The sequence below is a fragment of the Tachysurus vachellii genome, chromosome 21, assembly GCF_030014155.1.
Source record: "Tachysurus vachellii isolate PV-2020 chromosome 21, HZAU_Pvac_v1, whole genome shotgun sequence".
Classification (NCBI taxonomy): Eukaryota; Metazoa; Chordata; class Actinopteri; order Siluriformes; family Bagridae; genus Tachysurus; species Tachysurus vachellii.
The window spans coordinates 6,222,495-6,248,816 of record NC_083480.1 but is presented as its reverse complement, the minus strand read 5'-3'; the positions used below and the strand labels follow the sequence as shown (position 1 = coordinate 6,248,816).

Here is a 26,322-nt window from a genome sequence, read left to right as displayed (position 1 = left end):
TCTCCTCAGTCCCCAAACGTTTGTAGACTGTAATATAAAGAATAGGGGATGCCACACAGTTGTAAACATGGCCTTGTCCCAACTTTTTGAGATGTGTTGATGCTACTGTATGAAATTTAAAATCAACTTATTTTCCCCTTAAAATTATACATTTTCTCAGTTTAAACATTTGATATGTCATCTATGTTGTATTCTGAATAAAATATTGAAATTTAAAACTTCCACATCATTGCATTCTGTTTTTATTCACAATTTGTAGTGTCCCAACTTTTTTGGAAACGGGTTTGTATATATATATATATATATTGTTATTAAACAATTCCTGTTTGCTGCACTTAATGTACATCACACTCACAGCTAAAAACGATTTGTCCTGGCAGTAACATTAGCAGAAATGAATTTCCAAGAGAAAACTCAGGATTGGTAATTAAACCGATAAGTGTGACACATTTCAGGTGGACGTTCTATGTTTCTTAAAATGCAATGTACTGATACTCCAGTGGTTCGATTTGTTGGCCTACAAACATAAACGTATTAAAAGACAATATTTTATTTGTTTTGTATAGTCTCGTGTAGTGTATCATCTTGTGCCTGTGATATGTAATTGCTATGTTATGATATTTAAACCTTGTTATTTCTTTCATCATGTTGTCATGTCACTGAAATGGTGTGGAATGAATGAAGGTATGTGGTAGCCTAGTGGTTAAGGTGTTGGGCTACCAATCGGAAGGTTATGAGTTTGATTCCTACGTCCACCAGGTTCCCACTGCTGGGCCCCTGAGCAAGGCCCTTAACCCTCAATTGCTCAGTTGTATAAAAATGAGATAAAATGTCAGTCGCTCTGGGTAAGGGCGTCTGCTAAATGCTGTAAATGATGCATTCCATACATCTGGTTAAAAGCTGGTTTCAGACCAGGAGTATTTTCATTTTGTAGCCACACTGATCTGGTCCTTACTTTTCTATAGAGCAAAAAGGGAAGGTTCAGAATTAGGAGCACGGACATCACCATGACACTAAAAGGCCTATCGGCCTCCTCCTGTATTGGACACACTCTTGCTTTGACTCTTAGCCTCCAGTCAGCTGAAACGTTATCTATTAACCCTGCTGAGGCAGAACCACTCTCATGTATGCTGTACTGTAAACACAAGCCTGTTTCGGTCAGTGAGATTGTGATGTGTGTTGTAAGTTACAAAACCCGGACACTGCTGTCAAGAAGAACAGGTTATCTGTAGAGAGAAAACAAGGACAGGGCAAGATGCATGGCCTCGAGAAGAAAAGCTCTCCAGCTGGTTCACCTGCAGCTCGTCTCCCACTTTGCTTGTCTCTGATCAGGTTGTAAATGTTGAGACTGAAGCACCACGCTTGTACCTCCTGCTAGTGAAAGCATGCTTACTGACAGCATGCCTTTGGCTAATGAATACAGTACTAAAAATGAGATGATCCGCAAGCCGTGCAAGCTCAGGACGTCTTGAGATAAGAGGCTGCAGATGACGAATGGCCTCGTAACGCGGTACTGCAGAAATAAGCTGCCCTGAGGCCACACTGCCAGGGGAAATATCTATTGTAGAACACTGTGAATACCTGGTGCTTAAAAGCTGAAAAATGGAGCAGGCCACGTAAGCGTGCATTCGCTGATAGAACGCCTAATTAAGACAAAGTGGGCCGCAAATCTGCCTGACATTTCGCCAGCACCGGAGGGGCCTGACTGTCGGCACGGTAACACATAGATATCGAGCCAATGGCATCCCCCAACTGAGGCTTATTCCCTGACATGTAATCTTTGGCTATGTAAATAATTAGGCTTATCTAAAGGGGATATTCTTATAAATCCATGTAATAATCCTGTTGGCCCAAAGCATATAATTACTCAAATATGTGAATAAAAACACAAGGAAAATAATCCTAATTGCACAGGAATGATTTTATCTGGATTGTTTCATAAATACTCACACTTTAGTAAATGCTGAGTGTGTATACAAGCCAAGAGTGTGTGTATACGTGTATGTGCAATGTGGAACTTTTTTTTTTAATCAGAGATAAAGATGGAAAACAAGAGAAAGAATTCTTTATCTCAGAAGGAATGCTGGAATCAGCTCGAGGATCAGTGCGGCAGGGTCAGAGTCGGAGAGCAGAAGAGGATTTAGTCTGCCCTTATCAACACAGCAGTGCACTCAGGGCGAAAGAGGAGCGCAAAGGATGGAGGACAGATTGAGTGTATCAGCACGGAGGTCAGGCCCATCTGTGTGACGCGGCTGCAGACCGGGCAGACGGCTGCAAGCGGTGATGAGATTTCACCCATGCTGCCTGGACAGACAAATAAATATCCTACTCACCGTGGAGCTCTGTTATGCTGGGAACTGGGAAGTGCTCAAGACCACACAGACACAGGGGCATGACAGCCAGAGCCTAGTCAGGAAAAAAAAGTCCTGCTAGTTTACAATAAAAGTTGGCAAATCGAAAGAGACAGATTTCCATGATGTGATGAGTCATAGTGGACGTGAGAAAAAAAAAAAGTCATGCATGGGAGAGAGAGTTTACAGGGTAAAAAGCAGGAGTGATAACTACATTCACTTCACATTCAAACTTCTGTGTTATGAATCATCGCCCTGAGCAGAACAAATGACTATAAATGGCACCATTATGATAAAGCAGAGGGTAAAGGAGACTCCAGATGAAAGCAGCGTACACATCTACACACTGCCAGGGTAATTATGTGAATGTGTGGAGTAAATACATACAGGCAGAGTTCGCTTCGTAATTGATTCGCTAGAGCTGCTATGTTGTTAATAACTAGAGGACACGCTGCTGACCTGCACTAAGAGAGAAGGGCGTTATGGGAAGGCGTGGTGGAGGTGCTAAGATTTGATTTGTTGGGGTGCCAAAATGGCCACCATGACTCTCGTTAATCACACAGCTTAATTACAAATAACCTGCCGGCCAGACAGACAGCATACACACATATACACAGAAACACACACACACACACGTGCACACACACACACACACACACACCCAAGTGCACACCCACTCACACTTGTGCACACACACATACCAGTGCTCACACACACAAGTGCTCAAGTGCTCACACACACACAGACACACACACACACACCCAAGTGCACACACCCAAGTGCACACACACTCACCCAAGTGCACACACACTCACACTTGTGCACACACACATACCAGTGCTCACACACACAAGTGCTCAAGTGCTCACACACACACACAGACACACGTGCACACACACACACACACCCAAGTGCACACACCCAAGTGCACACACACTCACACTTGTGCACACACACATACCAGTGCTCACACACACAAGTGCTCAAGTGCACACACACAGACACACGTGCACACTCACACTTGTTAACACACACACAAGTGCGCAAGTGCAAACACACACAAAAGTGCTCACTTACCCAAGCGCATACTCACATATGTGCACACACACAACACACAATCATGCAAGCACACTCACACATGCACAAAGACACACACACCCAAGTGCACACTCACAGTTGCGCACACACACACACTCACACAAGCACACTCACAGTCATGCACACACACACCCAGGCACACACTCACATAAGCACACACACACTCACTCACACACAAACAAGCACACACACAAGCGCAAACACACACACAAGCGCAAACACACACACAAGCGCACAACTGCTCACACACACATGCGCACACACACACAAGTGCACACACAAACACACACACAATGACCAAAAAGAACAGGATAAGTGGGGAAAACAACAACAACAGAAGAAAAAAGCAGGGATGCACATCATCACATGTAATCTGAGCGATAAGACTGCTGTTGCAGTGTTGTTTATGCTACATATTCTAAACAACATCCCATAATAATCTGCTCATGTGTAACTCCAACCAAATTTATGCACATGCAAGATTCAGTTTTCAGTTGCATTGCTTGTTTCTCAAATGATGAGCCAAAAAATGTGCTCCAGATATATCTGTTGAACAGAAGCTAAAAAATCTTCAGTATTCAGGAAGTAAACTGTGGAACATTATTTAGATGCCCAGTCCACCACATATCCTCACAATATCCCTTTAACATCCCTCACAACATCCGCATTTAATAGTAGCACAATTCCTAAGTGTGAAATTCATCTGAATACTTTTCAATATAACAGTTTATGAATTGAGCCACTGCGTAATGATTGTATAGAAATGTCTGTCAGAAAGATTGGCCTCAATACTGTATGTTTACTGAGATGTTTTTTTTTTTCTATTTTAGTCACATTTCCACTAGAACGAGTCAGAGTAGTGCTGTTGATTCATTCCCGAGAGCCTGGCACGCATGTACGCCAGTGACAGCACATCAGACCACAACTGCTCTCTACTGCAATCTCCTAGACAAACTATCATGCTTCTCTTTCAGGAACATGACTGCTTAACAACCGCTGAGATTAACTAGCCTCATAAAGCAAAAAAAAAAAAAACAAAACAGCACGGCGCGGTGAAGACCGCAACCAAAATGGCCGACCCGGTGGCTTTCGAGCAAATGAGATAACAAATCACATGGTGAATAATAAAAGGAGCTGCTACACAAACATGGGATAGGACAAGAGGGTCATCTGCTGACCGCGCCGGGGGTTAGGGAACGAGCCGTCAATCAGCGGTTTATGGGGATGTCAGTGGTCATGACACTGCACCATCTGGGTTCCACCGTCTGGACCTGTGTTCGAGCAGGTGACGGCTGTCGGCTCCTTCTGCTCCTCTTCTCTCACTCTGCTCAAGAACCAACTCAGATACGCCTGCAGTCTGGAGCGCAATCCACAACATGCACTGGAAAATATCTCATGCACATGCATTAGAGGTGGAATTTTAATATTAAATGATTCAATAGGGGCTGATTACATCTCCAGGTTACCTTAACCTCTGTGTGCTAATCACTACCTAGACAAATATGTCTTATTTACACAATATATATACTTACCAGCCAAATTACACAGAAACACCTTTAACCCTGCTCATACAGTACATGCAATTATCCAATCATGTCGCAGCGGCGCAGTGTATAAAAAAATCATACAGATACACCTCAAGTGCTACAGTTAATGTTCACAAACATCATACATGAGAATGAGGGGAAATGGGATTATGGCACGGTGCCAGTTGTGATAGTTGAGTATTTTCAGAAAATTACCTGGGATTTGTATGCAGACACTACAGTCAATAATGTTAGAGGATAATGAAAAACAACAACAAAAACATCCAGTGAGCAGCAGGATGTACTGTGGGTGGAAAAGCCTTATGGATGAGAGAGGTCAGAGTACACAACAGACTGGATTGGGCTGACAGGAAGGCTGTGATATCTCAGATAAGTGCTCTGTAAAGCTATGCTGAGCAGAAAAGCATCTCAGAATGTGTGTGTGTGTGTGTGCGTGTGTGTGTGTGTGTGTGTGTGTGTGTGTGTGTGTGTGTGTGTGTACAGTATACTCCATGCAAAAAAATTCAGTCATCAGAACTTGCTTTCAATGAACTAGCTGTAAATCTTCCACATTGTTACTATGAAACCCAACCTCCCAAAAGTCCTAAGAACTGTCTCTGTGAAAAATATAACTTGGGCATATTAGGCCACAAACACACACACACACACACACACACACACACACACACACACACTCACACACACACTTTCACTCACACACACACACACACACACACACACACACACACACTCAGACACACACTTACTCACACACACACACACACTCAGACGCACAGACATACAGACACACACACACATTAATGAACAACCAACCGACCAAACAAATAAACAAACAAACTATATACACTATATAAAAATATATATTTCTTTGTTCAATAACAAAATTGTACTAAAATTGAGGTTAGGGTTAGATTCATTCATTAATTAATGAACAAGCAAAATAACATTACAGGGTGAATAACAATAAGAAGGAGAAAACTGTGGCTACTTCTTTCCCAAACAATAAAACTGCTCAAGTTACAACACAAAGTTGAAATTTAACATCATTTTATTTATTTTTTTTATTATTTTTTTTTTAATAGAAATTCATCCAGTTTTTTTTTTGAGAATGGTTATCATTGTGTTTCATGTCCCACTCCACGGTGGTGATTAATGTCTCATATTAAAGTAGACACTCAGGGCTTTGAGAATTTGTAGTTTTTCATATTCAGTATTTCTGTTTATACCTAGTCTACCAGGGGCAATATTTTTAAAATATAGAATATTTAAGAAGTCCCAAGTCTTTCTTCATTTAATATTTGTTTATCTGTTTATCTTCGACCACTAAAATTCTGTGTAAGGTTATCAACAGAGGGAAAAACACACGTCACACACTGAAAGCAAACAGAGTCTTGACTTTTATCAGACCATTTATTTACACTGAGTGAAAATGTCCAATAGGTTGATTCCCTTTCCTCTGGTGGAACCAGAACTTTGTGTTCTGATAAAAAGGGTTAAAGAGCTTTAGTGACACTTTTGCATCACACCTGCCAAACATCCTTTCATCTCTAAATACCGGCTTCGAACTACCACTGCATGAATAAACAGTCCTGCTTAGGCGACTGCACATTCCCACCCACAATGCTGCAAAACAAATCAATGGCATCATGAAGGTGTTTAACATCTGCACTGTATATCCACCTTGTCATTTAAAAAGTATCAAGAGAAGGCAGCTTTATTTAGTCACAGATACATTACAGCATAGTGAAATTATTTCTTTACATATGAAAGATGGCCTTAAGAGTGTGGGGTCAGCCATGATACAGCACAAAGCAAAAATAACAGCTTATTGGTGCTGGGGCTTGAACCCTGATCTTCCAACCAACAACCCAGAGCCGTAAACGCTTGATCTACCACTTCCACTAGAGTCTGGATACGTGAGCGAGCAAGCAAGCCAGTTGTGTTATTCAAGACAAAACGCTATATAAACTGCTTAGGCCAAAAAAATCTGTTAAATTCTACCTGAATATACAAGAGTCCTTGAGTGGTTTTCTCTTCAGGTTGAAAAATGCAAATTGGCTCAAGTGCAAACCAGCTCAGAACAGGAACTGTAAGAACCTGAGGGATCTAATTGTGGTTCATTTGCTACCACCTGGAAGTGTAGATATAAACTAAATACACCACTGTGAATGTCAACAAAGAAAATGTGCTTAAATCAATATTAACGCTCGATTTGTTATTTGATTAACCCAATTAAAACTTCTAATAACACTACTGATAGACATGCCTCAAGTAATATGACCAGTGATATAGCATCAGTGTTTAATGTCTAACAATAGCATAACTGGAATGTTTGCTACTGGACCACTGGTTAAGGGAAAAATGTCAGCTGAAGCACAGCATGTTTGCTGTGATGCTTAGATAATTGTGTTTTGTTGCATACGGCAGTTCAATCAATGGACTTGGATGTGTAAAAGAGTTTCTCTCTCTCTCTCACTCATTTTCTACCGCTTATCCGAACTACCTCGGGTCACGGGGAGCCTGTGCCTATCTCAGGCGTCATCGGGCATCAAGGCAGGATACACCCTGGACGGAGTGCCAACCCATCGCAGGGCACACACACACTCATTCACTCACACACTCTCACACTACGGACAATTTTCCAGAGATGCCAATCAACCTACCATGCATGTCTTTGTACCGGGGGAGGAAACCGGAGTACCCGGAGGAAACCCCCGAGGCACAGGGAGAACATGCAAACTCCACACACACAAGGCGGAGGCGGGAATCGAACCCCCAACCCTGGAGGTGTGAGGCTAACGTGCTAACCACTAATTGAGTTACCCTGTAAAAGAGTTAAATTAATTAAATAATTAAACAAACAAATATATATATATATATATATTATTATTATTATTTTTATTTTTTTTTTTTTTTTTTATGTAATTGTTATATTAATAATTTGAATATTTTTTTGGGATGTTATTGGATGTGGAGTGCTTGAGGTTGGTCTTGACTAATCCCAGTACACAAATCATTATTAAAACTATCTATAGTATCCTCTGTTATATCAGCATCAAGAAGGCCAAAATGTATAACCAAAACATCGAGCGGAAACAAACTGAAAACTGACTGAGCTCAATATAGACAAAAACACACACTGTGGCGTCCATGTACATTATAAAGGTCTCTTTTTTCCAGATCTGCACAGACAATTATGGTTGCCTCATAATCCAGACTAAATCTCTCTAATTACAGTCGGTTTTCCATGCAGATAATGAGAAGAGAGATCATATGATCACAGGTGTTTGGGTCTGTCCACACGGCAAGACTGCAGACAATAATCTTTTTCCATCAAGCTCACCCACAGAGCAAAGAAAGGGAACATTTGGACAAGCAATTAAACATGAAATATGCAGTAGCACCAATTATGTTTAATGATGGATTGTTAGATTGTTTATTAGTGTTTGAAAAGTCTGCAGGATTTAGAGAAGAGTACAAGAAAGCAAGACAGAAAGTGAGAGGGAAGGGTAGGGAGAGAGAGAGAGAGAGAGAGAGAGAGAGAGAGAGAGAGAGAGAGAGAGAGAGAGAGAGAGAGAGAGAGAAAGAAAGAAAGAAAGATAGAGAGACAGAGAGAGAGAGAGAGAGAGAGAGAGTCAGACACAGAGAGGGAGAGAGAGAGAGAAAGAAAGAAAGAGAGAGAGAGAGAGAGAGAGAGAGAGAGAGAGAGAGAGATAGAGAGAGACAGAGAGAGAGAGAGACAGACAGAGAGAGAGAGACAGAGAGAGAGAGAGACAGACAGAGAGAGAGAGAGAGACAGAGAGAAAGAGAGAGAGAGAGAGAGAGAGACAGAGAGAGAGAGAGAGAGAGACTGGTGTGTGCACTTTCAGCGATGCAATGAAAAGCCACAATTAGGCTGCTACATAAAAGAGAAAATTGTGCTCAGTTGGTTGAGAATGTATAACTATAAGGACAAAATGCTGTATAATAATAAGTTTGTTGAAAAAAGCTTTACTGCACGTTTAAGGGGTCAATATGCTCAAATTACCATCACGTTTATAGCTGAAGGTTCACCAGGTGTTACACTTGGCAGCATCAAGTGCAGCATGTGATATTTTTCCCTCTCTGGTCCAGACAAGGTCAGGGTTTTCACTGGCTAGTGCTGCTGAACAGCTTTACTAATATCTGTTCTAGGATAGAGAATGTTATATTATATTTGAATTGGATCAACACAGTATTTAGACGTGGATGTTCTGATGACCTACTTCTACTTGGAGTCTCATTACACGGAGGCTGCACCACACGGAAATGCTGGAGATATATGGGATTGCTGTGGATGGAGCCACTGAGAAACGATAAAGATGCCTTTGGAATGGTACATGGTTTTGTCTCCATGAGTGAATATTTGATCATAACAAAACAGACTTCATGATATAACTAAAAGATTTTTTTGACTATATAATACACAGTTTTGGGTCTCTTCTGGTTTCTTCCTCGTATTGTCTCAGGGACTTTTTCTTTGCCAACATTGTCACTGGCTTGCTCATTAGGTATACACTTAAATTCAAAATCTATAATATATTTCCTGAATTTCTATATTCCTGTAAAGCTGCTTTGTGTCATTATGAAAAGTGCTAGACAAATAAAATCAAACTGACTACAACAGATCTTTTTGCTCAGAGACTAACTGAATTATACCACATTGCTAAAATGTGCATGAGAAGGTCATTCATATACTGTAGTCCATCAATTAATGTGTGTGTGTGTGTGTCTGTGTGTGTGGGGGACGACTAGCCAGCAGTTTTGTGCAGGTTGTAATATTTCTACATATATTAAAGAAAACCCAGCCTGACATAACTGGCAAGAAGTTCTTACGATTAGTTTGTAGTTTTGATTTTGTTACTACAACAATGTGAACTTATCAAATGTCTGACTGACAGTCCGAGCTCCGGCTGAATAAAGGCTATATAGTATATTGACAAGAACACACACGCACGCACATAAATAAACACACAAGGTTCCAATAGTCCGTGATCACATTGATTTTTTTAATTTAGATTAATAAATTTTTTTCTAGCTCAGTATTTAAATGCAATGATATGTGCGATATTGACCGTGTGTCCTAAACAAAAGGTCAGATTTTCCAATAGCCCCTTCCTTTCAAGAACCTGTTCAACTGAGATGCCAATGAATCTGATTTAACATGACCATTAAAGCGAAAAAGGGGGACAGACCAAATATTAAAAAATGTTGAAATTTATGTAAATATTTGCACTCAAGAACTTAAAGTGTTAAAGAATGTGCGACAGAAGCCTTTTCACTAGCAGGCCTTTTGTGCATGTGTGTGTGAGTGAGAGTGTGTGTGTGTGTGAGAGAGAGAGTGTGTGTGTATGTGTGTGTGTGAGTGTGTGTGTGTGTGTGTGTGTGTGTGAGAAAGGGCATGGTATGAGCAGGGATTCTGCATTAGTGCCAGTGTTGTATAGGGTGCTGAGGTGGGGGGCAGACAGAGTGGAACCAGGATGATGTCTTTTTAATGGACTATGCTGCGTATTCAACCCTGATGAACAAGGCTCCGTACTCTGAAACTCAAGCCTGAGTGCAATAATAAGCCTGAATCCTAATAAAAACTGTATGTCCTGTGGAGAAAATTTACTGCATTACTTCATTTGCAAATTAAAGGAGTTTTTGAAGTTATATTCAAACCTGTGGAGAGAAAGAAAGAAAAAAGGACTAATTAAAGAAATCAAGAAAGAAAGCAAGAAAGAAATCAAGAAAGAAAAAAGAAAGAAAGAAAGAAAGAAAGAAAGAGAGTTAAACACATCTCATTTGTGTCTAATTCATGAAGCAGGTCTCGAACCGATTACAAGGCTACAGATTTGGACTGAAATACAGTCCATAAATCATTCAACTGTGAGTGACTGACCCTTTGTACAGTGGACTGGTATAGAAACAGAAATGCTGTGTATATCGCTGTGTATATGCGAGGCGGTGATCAGAAGGTTGTGAGTTCATACTATGCCACTGCTAAGCTGCCTCTGTAAGGCCTTTAACCAATCCCCTTATCCCTCTCTGTATAACAGCTAACCCCAATTGCTCTGACCCCAACTTCCTAACAATGGTGCAAGTGGGTAACGATATTCTTCAGTTTTGGATAAATTGAATATGCAGTATTACCTGAGGCTGATAAAGTGTTAGACTACACCGAAAAACTGAAATAAATAAATACCAGGAATAGAAATGGACTCCAGAATGCTAGGGAAAGTGAGTAGTGACGTCTTCTTCCTAAGAGCAAAATCAATCAGGAAATGTCTGAATGAGCTCATGCCAATGTTTATAGGAACTGAAAATAGCATCTGGAAGCATGGACAGTATTTCAACTCACTCAGTTCAAAGAATTTCATTTTGGGGCTTTAGAAACTCTCCAAAGTCCACTGTTTAATAAAAAAAAAAAAAAAAAAAGAATAAATATATATATATATATATATATATATATATATATATATATATATATATGTATATATATATATAGCTGTTCTCATGTGTCAAAGGCTTTCCGTAAATCAGCCAATAGCATCAACAGGGAAAGGTCTATTTGTCTAGTAGATGAATTACATACATTTTTAAATCAGTGCACTTTGTCAAGCCAAAGTCTGTTTCTTATGAAGCTGGTCTGATCAGGGTGACAGGACAAGGTGAAAGAGCTCTGTGGGGGAACATTCTCTTAGCGGTTAGCTGTCAGTGTAAACACAGCCTTCACTCTTCAGAAGGAATCTGGATTCAAAAGAAAGTTAAAAGCTATAGTTTCATGAGGAAAGTTCAGGGTCATAACCTGCTCCAGTGAGCCTCATGATCCTTCATTAAATGCTTCCTTGATCATCTTGTGATTATCTAAAAGAGATCCAATTGCTTGCTTGGTCAAGAAAGCCACAAACTCAAAATCCCAAATCTATATGTTAACAAAACTGTATGTCCTGTAGAAAAAAATGTTGAAATTAGGAAAAAAAAGAAAGAAAAAAGAATGATATAGGTTAGTTAGCTATCTAGCTAGCTAGTTAGTTAGTTAAATTGGTAGTTTTATTGTCAGAATCAAATTTTTTGAGCATGTATGGTTAAATGTCTTCTCTAGGATATGGGCAGGCTTGTGGGTGGACCTGTGGGTGGGCCTGTGGGTGGGCCTGTGGGTGGGCCTGTGGGTGGGCCTGTGGGTTGGCATTTGTCAAATAATGGTAATTGCTTGATGGTCAGACAGTGTGCAGCTTGGTGCACACAGTATACTATTTTAATGATCACTATTACTATCTGAGGGCTGAAGTAATGAGTTTGGGTTGAGAGTTATGCACATTTAGACAAAGCACTTAATTTCATCTTTTGGAAACAGTGAACATGGGAAAATGTCATGTGGCCCTGGATCTTCTATGTGTTTGATTAAGAATTAGGGTAGACTTTGAAGGAGTCACTGTCCTAAGGGCTACATGGTCTAATGATCGGTCCAGGAAAAGATTAAAGTCTTCTCTGATAAGACAAGGAGCTGCTGATGTAGCCGGTCTCATTATTAAGTTTTACAGAAAGTTGGGTCTCATCATGGTTGGTGTCGGTGTCATACTATCTATGTTAATTATACAGTCTTCTTCTATTCTTTTCTCTTATTTTTTACCCATGTACTTTTAAACCTCAATAAATGTATTAAGTATAGCAGTTCCTTGCACTTGCAGATGAAAAAAAGGATGAAAAGAATATATAATCAACCCAAGTTTAGATTTTACAGATGAGATAAGAGTCTTCTAAAAAACCACATTATTTATAATATTCTTTGAATAGCTTAAGATACACAACTTGATGTCTAGGCACGCAGAAAGAAACTAGTAAGAATATAACATAAAAGGCCACATGTCCTTCATGGAAACCCATCTCAGACCCTTTCAGTTATATAATGCAGTCCACAGTCTATTGATAGTGTAGATGGTATCATGAGATGGCCTTCAAGCTTGCAAACCTTAAGGTGGCAGTGGATCCAGAGCCTTTCCCAGGAACGCTAGACCCGAGACAGGTATACACCCTGTCACGCGCACCTTCACACTTGGAGGCATTTTAGAGCAGCCGATCCACCTACATGCCTGTCAGAGGACTCTGTGGAGCCTCTAGGAAACCCACACGTACAACATGAGAACATATGAAATGTCACAACAGTATCCGGAGCCCAGGATCGAACCATGGAGCTGTAACGCAGCTGTACTTTCTAAGCATGTAATTTACAACAAAACTAAGACAAAGTTAAAACAGAGCTGGCTGATACAAAATTAGCTTTAAGAAGTAGCAGGAAACCTAGAAGTCTACGATGAAGTGCCTTGAGTAGATGGCACCTTATCAGACCTTCATTGAGGTGAGGTCAACCCTGTGAGCACCATCTACAGCTTCAGCTCTAAGAGGTGATCAAAACGTCATGTGGTCTTTGAGGACAACAACCTCCTCATCAGTACACAATTGTCAGATTGTATATTTATAATCACATCCTCCAGTGTTGCCCAAATGAGGATGAGGTTCCCTTTTGTCTCAGGTTCCTCTCAAGGTTTCTTCCTCTTCCATCTAAGGGAGTTTTTCCTCGCCACTGTCGCCTCAGTCACCTCCGGCTTGTTCATTATCGATGAATACAAACAGATTTAAATATAAGTCTAATATTAATCTTGAATCTTTGTATTATATTAATCTTCATATAATATTAATCTTCTTGTATTATGCTTGTATTATGTGTATTATGAAATTCGAATTCGATTGAATCGAATCCTCAGATTCTCCTTCGTTCTGTTCCTGATTCTTCAGACGCTCAAATTACTTGATGCCTCAAATAATGACTTGCTCGACTGTCAGTTAACTTGAAGCATTCATATTCTGATTTTTCCTGAGTTGTCCTAGACATGCTGTAGATCACAGTAGAAAACAGCTTTGCGATCATTTATCTGAATCATGATGAGTTTTGCTTGAGGGATGTAACCTCTCATTAACAATCGAACTGAAAAACGCTGAATCCGTTGGCACGAACTCCTATGATACCAAAATCTGTATTTTTGTCCAACTGCTTCTCCGGGTCATCTTTCTTTTATCTTGTTAATTTGATCTGCTAAACTGCCTTCACTCAGAGACACTCATTCTTTCATTCCAGGTTGGTCAGATAAATTGAAGAAATAATTTATAATTCTCCTTATTCCGTATAGTCGGTAGACTCTGTACATCCCATTAGCTTCAATTTATGAAGAAATATGCTTTTTGTTCTGCGGAAGAGATCTTATGATAGCCTTGAGAGCGCTGTCATTATGCTCTGGTACAATTTTCTCTTCAAACCAGATTGAAGAGAACGTCACAATCAGGTACAATGACAGTCAGATAGCATTTCTTCAATTTCAGATTACACCCTTCATCCACTAGTAATGCAGAATGATATATTTTTTTCAAGGACATAGATTTGCACAAAGACAGGGCTACCTGAAAAAGGCCTGTATGCAGGATTACAAAAAACCTCCAAGATCACTTATGACAAGAAACTTATTTACTCAGAAATGATCCGAAAATATGAATCAAGCTGGTGTTATTTACTGGAAGCAGCAGTGACTAAAATATAACAGAACTGAACTAATTGGTTCAATAACAAAGTGTTAGTCGTTATACACCTGTAACCTCTGCTGCAGATTTTGTTAACTTTCCGCCACAGAGCTCATAAAGAATCGAGAATAAATGATTATTTATTTTTTCTATGATGTACTGGTAGAGAACATATCTAATAGAATAACATCTACTGTTAGAGAAATGTCTTGTTTACTTGTTAAAGAAATTTCTGTAGATCTAAATATAAATGTTCTCACTCACTCATTCTCTACCGCTTATCCGAATTACCTCGGATCACGGGCCTATCTCAGGCGTCAGTGGGCATCAAGGCAGGATACACCCTGGACGGAGTGCCAACCCATCGCAGGGCACACACACACACTCTCATTCACTCACGCAATCACACACTACGGACAATTTTCCAGAGATGCCAATCAACCTACCATGCATGTCTTTGGACCGGGGGAGGAAACCGGAGTACCCGGAGGAAACCCCCGAGGCACGGGGAGAACATGCAAACTCCACACACACAAGGCGGAGGCAGGAATCAAACCCCCAACCCTTGAAGTGTGAGGCAAACGTGCTAACCACTAAGCCACCGTGCCCCCTTAATATTAATGATAAATTTGCTTATTTTGTTACTACATTTCCTGAATAACGGCCTGAATAAATGAATAAACAGAAATTAATCCTATTTTATAATCCAATTATCTATAAACATACAACCTTTAGTCAATACACAGAGTATTCATTTCACTGGTATTATAATCCATTATAAGTTCTACCATTTAAAGAAAAAAAAAGCAATTGTTGTCCCTCTGAGAAGGATTTTTGCAGCAGACTTTATACTTTCAAGTTTCTGTTTCAGAAAGGACAAACTTACCAAGCTAGAAATCAAGGAAGGGGGCGCAAACTTTAGCACTGATGTCTTAATTTTTTTTTAAATAAGCTATTTGTGCATTTTCTTTTTAAATATAGGATTAAATAGGATGCTATAAAACAGGATAACACAGGATTCTTCTTTTAAACTCCCAGTAGTCCATAATTACTGTGATATCTGTACTGTGCATCGAAATCTGCAAAAAATGTGCGGCCATTTTGAAAAACCTTAAGCTCCTGTGAACGTCGGAGAGTTTATTTCAAGCGTTAATTTCAAAATCACAGAATCCTGGCAGGACTGCTTAAGTTTATTCTTGTTTAATAAGTATAAATACATTTGTGTTACTTTTTAAAACCGTACTATTGCTGCGGTCGTTTCCTTCAGGATCTAGGAGTCTCCTGAAGCTGGGTTTTATTAGAGCTGTTTCAATACACCTGCCCTATATTCGTGTGTGTTTATGTGTGTTTATGTGTGTGTGTGTGTTTGTGTGTATTCCTGCATCTCTGCGACCTCTGTGTGCAAACCCATTCTGTCTCAGCGTTATTCTTATCTCTAGCAAGCTTAAAGACTCTCTGCGATCCGTGTGCACATGGCTTTCGTGGTTCACCGTTCCTGCTTAGAGAGCTTACGGTCCTTGAGAGCCCACCTCTTACACACACACACACACACACACACACACACACACACACACACACACACACACAGTCACACACAGTTACACACACACACACAGACATATCTCCTGGATGAAAGTGACCCTTGCATCGTCTGTCCACATGCCATAGACCGGAGAAAGAGAAAGCCCAAAGTGGCAGAACTAAGATTAGCCATCTGTGACTAACAAAGAACACACAGTTTATAGAAGGAAATGAAGAGCACTCACCTCCTCATGTCCGGGGTATTTTAGTCTGAAGTGGGTGGAAGGGAATAAGAAAATTTCTGAAAATACATACACATCTCTGACCATGTCAGGCTCCATTCTATACGCCAACATTATTTTTAAATTTGATGCATTTACTTTGACATACCAGATTTTCACACGGAACGTTGCGTTACTCAGATTTGTACAATGTACAGCTTTAGTGTCCTGAAGCGTTTCCAAACCAGAAAAAACCCTCTGTTTTTCAAGCACGGTAATTATTATTCAGCATTACACCCCACGTGATGCTGATTTACTGCAGGGACTCTGCACTTGCGCTAGACGTCATGTCAGATTTAATTCCTCACAAACTGGAACCTTCTGTAAGCAGCGTGAGTATTACACCTCGACTCACACCACCTTTAACGAGTCCCCTGTCACGAGTCAGTGCACCTGCCTAACCTGTGATCTCACACGGTTGAACACGGACAGATCGGACTCCTGATAAATGCGTGTCTCGAGCAAGAGGACTTTATTATACGCAATATGTCTTCTTAGAGCCACCATACTACTGTACATACTATTCTGCCTAGATCATTTTTTTCTCATTGGCAAGACATAATCACAGCTTTCCAAACCCCAAGACTGAGATAGTGTCTCTGTTGGGAAAGTCTAGGAAGGCAATTAAAAAAAAAAATGAATTTGACCTTCTGGAGGACGCAGGAAGAGTTTCCCAGTACGGAGCCTTAGGCTTTGGCAGATAATAACACCAATCAGCTTTTCTTTCTTTCCTGACCCCTAGAGCAAAGCAGGCTGATTCCACTTCACATCCCCATAGCTTTCACACGCACACACACAAACACACAGAATTATAATAAACAACCATATAAGATAGACTGCTTTTGCTATAGCAAGCATACAGTTATATATAGACAGAAACTTTCCGCCTGGCTATCGCATGCTGCTAGCTTTGCTAAAGTAGGTGCCATGAAAGCACAGGATGCCTGAAAATCACAAAGCGTACGGCTGAACATATAGAGCACATGTTGTAAGTATATATAGTTTGACACTCGCTACTTCCTGAATGTTAGGACTGTCGGTATAAGGCTGTAAATCTACGTCTGAAAGCCAGAATGGACGTTCCTGCTACATCTGCTGATCACAGACTGCACTGTTCCCGTCCATTAAAACATTCTACAGCTGATTTTACAGCTGTGACGTACACTTAGACTTAATCAAAGACAACCACATCAAACCCCAAAGCTTTCTATAATGCTCAATATAGTTTTGCAACAATGCTCAAGAACGCTCCCACTTCACTACAAAGATAAATAAAAGCCCTGAAGACCTTCAGTGCATGAGAAACAGCACAGAGAAAATAAAAAAATCCTAACATTTTTTTAAGCATTCAGACATGTTTATAAGGTCAGGCACCACTTTAAGGCCTGTAGGCATTTTGCACATCTGGAAGCTACGTATTTTAAAGAGTTGAAAGTTTTATGATGATTAGTGTAAATCACTTTAAAGCACTGCTTTCTCTGCTCTCTATTTTAAAAGCTTTTGGAGCCTATCTGCCATTTTTTGCATTGGTGCCACTCAGTAACACTGTGTGTGTGTGTGTGTGTGTGTGTGTGTGTGGTGTGTGTGTGTGTGTGTGTGTGTGTGTGTGTGTGTGTGTGAATAATGAGCTTTTCTGGTGTGTGCTGATGATTGCTATGCAGTGTAATTTAGCACAGATGACCTTGCTAAACTCCACAGATCTGATATCAGTATATGAAGATTATCATATAAAGCACTTAACTTAACGTTCTCTATACGATGCATTCAGGGTTGATTCCAGAAATTAGAAACCGCTTTGATGGCAGGAATTTATTACTGAATTACTTCAGACCTGATCTGACCATATAAATACTGTAATAGTAAAAACTCTTCATGATTTAAATAATATTAAAAAAAATGTATTCTTCTTGTTTTCCTCCTACATTAAACCTCTGGTACTTTAGCTCGATATGTCTTTTCTCTGAGAGTAGCTACAGTAGCTGGATGGTAACTTTCAAGCAGAAAGGAAAAAAAATCAATTATTTTGATAGATTCATCGATTAGCTTTTTCGCTATAGCAGCTTGACTTGACATTCGCTTGACGCATGAGGTGAAATGTAACACGTGCCACGAAATAAAATTCTGACTAGAGTGTATTTGCAACAGGAACATCTGGGTAGGAGGAGACTTTAACACTGGCAGTTTAGTCTGAAACAAACCATGGTTCACTTGAGTAACTGATAATGGGAAAGTTGTCATGTGGACTGAAAAGAGCAGCATGGTACCCAAAATGAGATTAGGTCTAGGAAGTGGTGTGAGTTTCCTGTGAACGTTCAACGCTACTCGTACTCGGATCAGGAAGTAAAGTAACCTGCGTGTGTGTTTTAGCCGATGACATTGTTATTTTCCACAATGTACATGCGGCAGGAGTAACAGGAGAATAATAAGGGACACAGAAGAGGTGAGAAGCCTTACTGTGCATAATAGCTCCAAAATCATGAGTCGTACGAGTTGTGTTCTCCACGAGCGTTTGTGGTGATGTAAAATAAATTCGAAGACTCTGGAGTTCAGGAGAATCAAGTGAGTCTAAAACCAGAGCAAGGCTGTGGGGGAGCTGGAAACAATCACACTCAGGTTCGGACCTCAGCAAGTGTGACAACCAAAATAGACACGATTTAAAGATACGAAAACGCGTGTCTCACGTCGTCTTCGCTTCTTATGCAGGCTGTAGCTTGGATTTGTTTAATAAATAAATGCTTAAAAAGAAGCTTTATTTCCATAAGCCCACATCGAAGGGCCTTGAAGTGGATAATCAGTTGATGTTGTCATGGATACAGATCTGAAGGTAAAATATAAAACACTAACGAAAAGTATGTGCATCAAAGCCAAGCAGTTTCCATAAGTCTGATGCACAGCTGAACCGCTGTGATCCATGCCATCTGCTCTGCCAGACTAATGGCCACATGGTGTTCATGCTCATAACATGTTATTTACTTTCAATGTTTAGATGTTATTTGTTGGAGTGGTATAAAGTGTTATAAAGAACATAAATATATACAAAAACCCTTTTCTTGGGGCAGGTCGTGCATCATTCGGGCGATGTTTATATCAAATTTGAATTTTTTTTTTTTTAGATCAAACAAAAGTTCCTGCAGAGTCCTGGACATGTGTCTGGCTGAAGATGATGGTGGTAGCTGCTGGAGGAAGATTTCAGACAAGCAAAGATAATTCAATTAATCTGCCTCATTGAAGGTACTTTGGAAATGGTAGGAGACTGCTATTCTTAGTCGGGGGCTCGATGATGGCATTCTGATCTGCATTAGCGGCTGCACGAACTCAAGCTAGGTCAGCGCTAGTGAAGACAGAAGTGACGTGAAGGACAACAGAGAATCCGTTCTTTCTGCCCAGCAGTCTGCTACGTGAGCCGTGAACAATAAGGGGCTGCTGCTGCTGCTGCTGCTTGGCTGACTGTAACTGATAAAGCCATTACGTTCCAATCATCCTCACTAGCTTTCACTGAACCAGAATCTAATTATTTTCCTTCTAAGGACCAATGAGCCGTAAAGGTTAATTGCTGTCCGGCCGTATGATTCTGTGGAAACAGCGTAATGGCTCAAAGTTGATTGGGGAAGAGAGAATAAAGTAGTTACGCTAACTAGCCAGACTGTCTTTACTAAAACAATGCAACAATGTAAAAATGCATCTGAGAGAGAGAGAGAGAAAGAGAGAGAGAGAGAGAGAGAGAGAGAGAGAGAGAGAGAGTGAGAGAATAAAGTAGTTACGCTAACTAGCCAGACTGTCTTTACTAAAACAATGCAACAATGTAAAAATGTATCTTAGAGAGAGAGACAGAGCGAAAGAGAGAGAGAGAGAGAGAGAGAGAGAGAGAGAGAGAGAGAGAGAGAGAGAGAGACTGACTGGTGTTCTAGGATAAATGAATGAATGAATGAATGAATGAATGAATAAAGGAATGAAGGAAGCTCAGCATTTATCTAATCACATCAAATTATACAGACTGACATTGGCTACATCTCAATCTGATCCATAGTTCACTAGTCAGGACACAGGTCGGGGAGTCAGACATTTTATGCTCTCTCTCTCTCTCTCTCTCTCGCTCTCTCTTTCGCTCTGTCTCTCTCTCTAAGATACATTTTTACATTGTTGCATTGTTTTAGTAAAGACAGTCTGGCTAGTTAGCGTAGAAATTTGCTAACAAATTTCTATGGCGTATAAAACTTAAATATTTTACACATTTTCACAGTGAATGATGAGGAAGGTAGAATATTGAAATCATCATTGTCCCAAAGTGTACAGAGCTTAGAATCCTTACAGTGCTCCTACTTGTGTACATGATATATATTGATTCAGTACCTGGGGAGATACAGAGCTGATTGTGACACACACAGAGTCTTGTTGTAATGATGAGGTAGTTTGTCTCTTTATTACAACATCATTACAACTGTCTCTGTGGATTTAGGACATCTCTGTACTGGTGTGATGTGCATCCTCATACTGAGCTAGAACATAAACACATACTAGACCAGATCACACACTATGTACTTGACTATGTAGTATATGTGTTTTTTGAAGTGATGTTTTTACTACAAGAAATTGACAAATTAACAACGTAGCCATAATTCACCAAGTATTTCTTTTAAAAAAAAACAACAACAACAACAACAACAAAAACATGATCCATCACTGCTTTAGAGCAGAATATCAAACAGATTCATGTAAATTACTGAACGCAAGATAGAAACGAGTTTTCACAGACTTCTAGAGTTTGAGACTTATTACTATTCACTTATCCTTTTATGTCTGTTTAGTAAAATGACAACGTAGTTTGTTCAAAACCTCAATAAAATAACAATGCTCAAAGACGACAGAGACGTAGAAGCGAGTTCGAACCCGATGTCTTTTTTGTTCGCAGTCTGTGATGCTAGTGATGCTGCAAGTACAAGACAAAACAGAATGAATTTAAATGAACAAGTCTTATTTCCAGCCATGAACGGTTAAGCATTAAAAAGTAACTGTTATAGCCGGTCATGTCATTTCTAAGGAAGGAATTGTATTTAGCTTAACCTTGACAAATTTCGCTTAAATCCCACGCTGTACATTAACGACAAATTTAAACCCTTTACTGTTCTTACACGATGCTTCAGCCGTTTAAATTTCCACACATGCCTGAATTTTCCACACTAACACTGTATGCTATTTGAGACATAGCTTTGGTATCAAATCGACATACACACTTATAAGCGAATCTTCCTGTAGCCAGAAATCTGAACTGTTTCCATGGTTACTTGGTTCATTTGACTCACCTGCAGCTCATTTACTCAATGGTGATATAAATGGCACTCTGCACAGCCTGTGGCAAAGTCTCGCCCATCTATTCTAGCAAGTCCGAACCTTTCTAAATAGTTCAGAGCTCTTCTCCTTCTCCTTGTGTTGAATGTCTTCTAATAACTGTACTGTGCTTGAGGAACACTCTGAGTACCGGGTTCATTTGAAATAAGATTTGACCTCTTTTTTACACGGTCATATTTATTTTGGTCATGTTACCAGCTTCAGGAGCTTCACTGCAGTCATTGGAGGACTTAATAAAATGATTTAAGATGGAAAAATGTAGTAGCTGAGTAGTCTTGCTCAAGGTCAGTATAGTTTATAGAAACGAACGTCTTTCAGTTACGTGATACTGTGACAATTTGTTTATATCATACTATAAAATAACATAATCTTTACCATGTCTTCTTTTGTGGAACTTTGTACAGACTAAAAAAAAATACTGATGAAGAATACAGGAATGAAAGGTGAAGTCAAATGTATGTACCATTTCTTTATGCAGATTTTGTGCTGATTTGTGCCTTGAAAATGTGCCACAGGGAACATAATATCCAGGGAATATTCTGAGATTAATATCACAGTGTATTCATAGTGAATTACCTAAAAAATAAAATCTAACACAAAGCTTTTTGTACACAAAAACGGTTAAACATGATATGTAGACTGTAGAGTAAAGCAGCACAAGTGCCATTCCATACAAGCCCAGTTCCAACAGATACTATACGTGATGCCAGTTTCACAGAGGTTCATTCAATTTGCTCTAAACCTCTGTTTGATTGCCTATTAGTCATTGACATACACTATATGGCCAAAGGTTTGTGGAAATCTCATATCATATGTGGCTTTTTTTTTCCAGACTGTTTCAATTTCTCTTCACTGGACCTCAAACACTGTTCCATCATGACAACGACCCTGTACACAAAGCACAGATCTCCATGAAGACATGGTGTGAGAAGGTTGGAGTAGAAGAACGCGAGTGTCCTGCACTGAGCCCTGACTCTGACTCAACCCCACTGAACACTGACTGAACCCCAGACCTCCTCACTCTTACACCATCAGTGTCTGATCTCACTAATGCTCTTGTAGCTGAATGAACACAAATCCACACAGACACTCCAACATCTAGTGGAAAACCTTCACAGAAGAGAAGAGAAGAGAAGAGAAGAGAAGAGAAGAGAAGAGAAGAGAAGAGTGGATTGGGATGCTCAATAAGCACATATGAATGTGATGATCAGGGGTCCACAAATTTTGGACCAGTGTACCAGTGTATACTCAGCAAAAAATAACAGCTTGTATCATGCACAGTATATAATATTTCCTATAGTTAGTTTGTTTTACTTTTTCTATTCACAAAAATCCTATTTCTGGAGCGAAGAAAAAATATCAGCCAACAAATTAATAATAAAATGTCAAGCTTGAAATTAGTACAAATTGTCTAGACGTTGTCAAAGGTCATTTCAGCTGCTAAAACATAAGATAATTTAATATCTCAAAGTTGGGAAAATGCTTTTGTGTGTGTGTGTGTGTGTGTGTGTGTTAGGGGTACCTTGTGTGAGAAGCTGTAGGGTGCGAACCTCCTCTCTGACACGGAGCTGTAGGACTTGTTGCAGGATGTACTGTCTCTGGCTCTCCTGCATGATCCCCATCCTCTCCAGCTTCCTGTCTGTCAGCCTCATCAAAGCCCGGCCTGCACACACAAAGAACTCCATACCAAACTACTTCCGAGTGACGTAACTAGAATGACCATCAACAGTAATAACAAAGCTAATATTTACCACATACATAAACAAAACATCCTGTAATACAACGTCAGCTAATACAGTATGTGCAGCACGAGCTGAACCTGCGTGGATGAGTCTGTCATGAGTCTGTCCTGTAATATATTAAACTGAAAAACGCTAATGAAAGCATTTTTTTGTTCCATATAACAGTAGTCAAGGTCTGAAAAAAAGTCATTGAATGTCTCCACAATTTCTTAATGACATTGCTGAGAGCAGAGAGAATAATCCACATCTCATGAATTTTCATTGCCTCTTCTGATATTTGGCGTTTTTGCCTTTTGGCTTGAGGCACGTCGCTTTGTAGGAGATAAATATTTGAATTTTAGTTGCGTCTATGAAGAAGACATTGCACGCTCGTTCACATTCCTTCAGCTTGTTAAGCATACAGTGTTCAGCATTGTTAAAGACTACGAGCTCTTACGAATCCTCTTTTCATTTTGATGATGCCAGAGAAGAAACATTCGCTCTCATTCTCTCTCAGCCTCAGAAATTCTCCCAGCCGCTATTATCTATAAAGTAGGTTAGCCAGTGCAGTGATGCTGACGTGACCGTTTCCTGCTCTGCAAAAGCATTTACGCCAGCAGTGGCTGTTGACAGCCAGACGGTTATTTAGAGCAAAGTGTGTGCTGCATGTGTGCAAACCTGCTTAAAGCTCCCTAACAAATCAGACCTCTGAAATTGCCAACCACCTTTTTTCCAGTGTGTGGAAATGCAGGAAAAAACATCTGAATGAAAAAAAGAACAGGTGGGAAAAATCCAGGAAGCCTTTAATGGGCACACAAGTTATAGAGCCTTCACATAGCAAAGAAAGTGTTACAACAGAATAAAAGCAACAGGAACGAGAATGAGAGATTCTTATTATTTACTAAGCTTGATTGAAATTGGACACTTCTCCACAATTTAATTGACGGATAAAAAAAGCACGCACGGCGACAACAGCAGTGCTTCCAGGCTTGTCACTGAGCAACAGATGCGTCAAAGGACAAATCAAATTTTTACTGACATTTAAAAAAACGCCTACAATGAGTTTCTGGCAGGGTGCTATGTTTAGCCACGCTACATTGGAAGAAGAGAATGAAGACACTTGTGGAGGTGGACGTGATCAGACTGCCGCTTCTCCTTAAAATGGACGTGGGCCAAACGAGCTCTTCGTTTGGCAGCGAGAGCCGGAACTCGGTCCTTCTTCTCTTCTTTCTGACTCAATGCCTTCAAAATCCCAGAAAGACGCAAGACTGGATGAGTCAAACCATGGTTAATGCTAGCGCACTGAGGAGAAAAGAAGATGGAGGGGAGATAAGATGGAATAAGAAAAAAAAAAGAGGACGAAACAGGAAGAGACAATGAATTGAGGAGATTCAAAAAACAGTCTGTAAATTATAAAGCAAACAAGCAGCGAGAGAACTGAGAAGGAAGCCATTCAAAACAGAGCTCAGCAAATAAACATGTCCTATAAAAACATTATGGATGTTGCTCAGCTGTGAGCATCAAAGGTCACTGAGTGGGAGAAAAATCACACTACCTTAAAACTAAAGGAAAGTAGGCAGTTCATCCGAACGCACCGAGCCATCTTATAACGCATGTCAAGTGGGAGAGAAACAAGCCATAAAAGGCAATAAAGCTATTGCTCCTATGGGAGTGACACTTCCACAGACTACCATGAGGAGACATGAACTGAGTCACAACAACTGTGATTATGGCTTTTTCTCTGTTCTCCTACTCTCACCGGTGTGTTGGGTAACTTCAAAAAGAAGTTACCCAACAAGGGGTAAAAAATAAACTGGGTTCTCAAATCCAGAACAGTAAAGTAACTGGATTTATTTCATCTCTGGTAACTGCCAGGTGTGCTGAGAATCAAATTGCCCACCTATCTTCTCCCCATGCGATCACCTGCCAGTTTCCACCCATTAGCCGTCTCTCCGTATCAGCTACTGTACCTACCCAGGAGGGTGACATGACGCTAACATGTGCTTGGTGTGCTCAGAGACACACGGAGGCTTCTGACCATGTCACATCTCATTTAGAGGAACGAGCTCTCTGCCCTCTTTCCCATACACGAGCTCACAGACGATCACGATGGAGTAGCGTCATACTGCAAAAATGCTGAAACACTTGAAACACAAAAAACAACTATTGTGGTCAGAATACGTGAGGAAATCCTATGTGTAGTGATTTTTCCATTAATAACTCAACAAACCTGCTACACGCATGATCTACTACAAGTCGCAGCTTTCTAATCATTTGTGAACCTCCACATTTCTCTTTATGAATAACTGTAATATTCTTGGTGTCTATTGATTTTTGACCGAGAACACAATCAGGTGAATTACCTACCAGTTTTTTTGTTTTCTTCCTTTCCAGATCCACTTATTTTTGCTCATTTGACTGTGAAAATGATTTTAAAACACTTCGCTGTCCTGGACTGTGCAATACTGGTTTCATTTACATTCCTATTCTCACACGACTTCCTCCAGACACTATCTGCTGATTCTGCTCATCCTGATATCCCACCAGCAAAGAATCAATATTAAATCACGGCAATGATTTATGGGTTTTAAGTAGAACACATGCACACGCATGAGGTTTGTATATTAATGTAGTTAGAGAAGGGTTTCGACATCTTGTATAGATTTAGCGGCTTCTTCTATATTTTTATATATATATATATATACATATAAAATATATAGTTCTACTGAGATGATAGATGAGATGAGACGAGACCTGAAATTAGATTTTTTTTAATACAAGGATAAATTGGAATTCTTTTTTTATTACTGTAATGATTGTACTGTATAATTTTATTTTATTCTAGTTAAATAAGAGTTTTGATGACGGATGCCAATAATTTAAT

General features: G+C 39.9%; 1 protein-coding gene across 5 annotated transcripts in view; it reads right to left on the bottom strand.

The window, feature by feature from the left end:
* The window catches only part of samd12 (sterile alpha motif domain containing 12), a 103,007-nt gene that overhangs the window by 35,769 nt on the left and 40,916 nt on the right, over positions 1-26,322 (bottom strand). For all 5 annotated transcript variants that reach the window (XM_060897002.1, XM_060897003.1, XM_060897006.1 and 2 more), the window contains exon 4: positions 23,240-23,380. In XM_060897002.1, the coding sequence (XP_060752985.1) occupies positions 23,240-23,380 (141 nt within the window). The remainder of the gene's footprint in view (positions 1-23,239; positions 23,381-26,322) is intronic.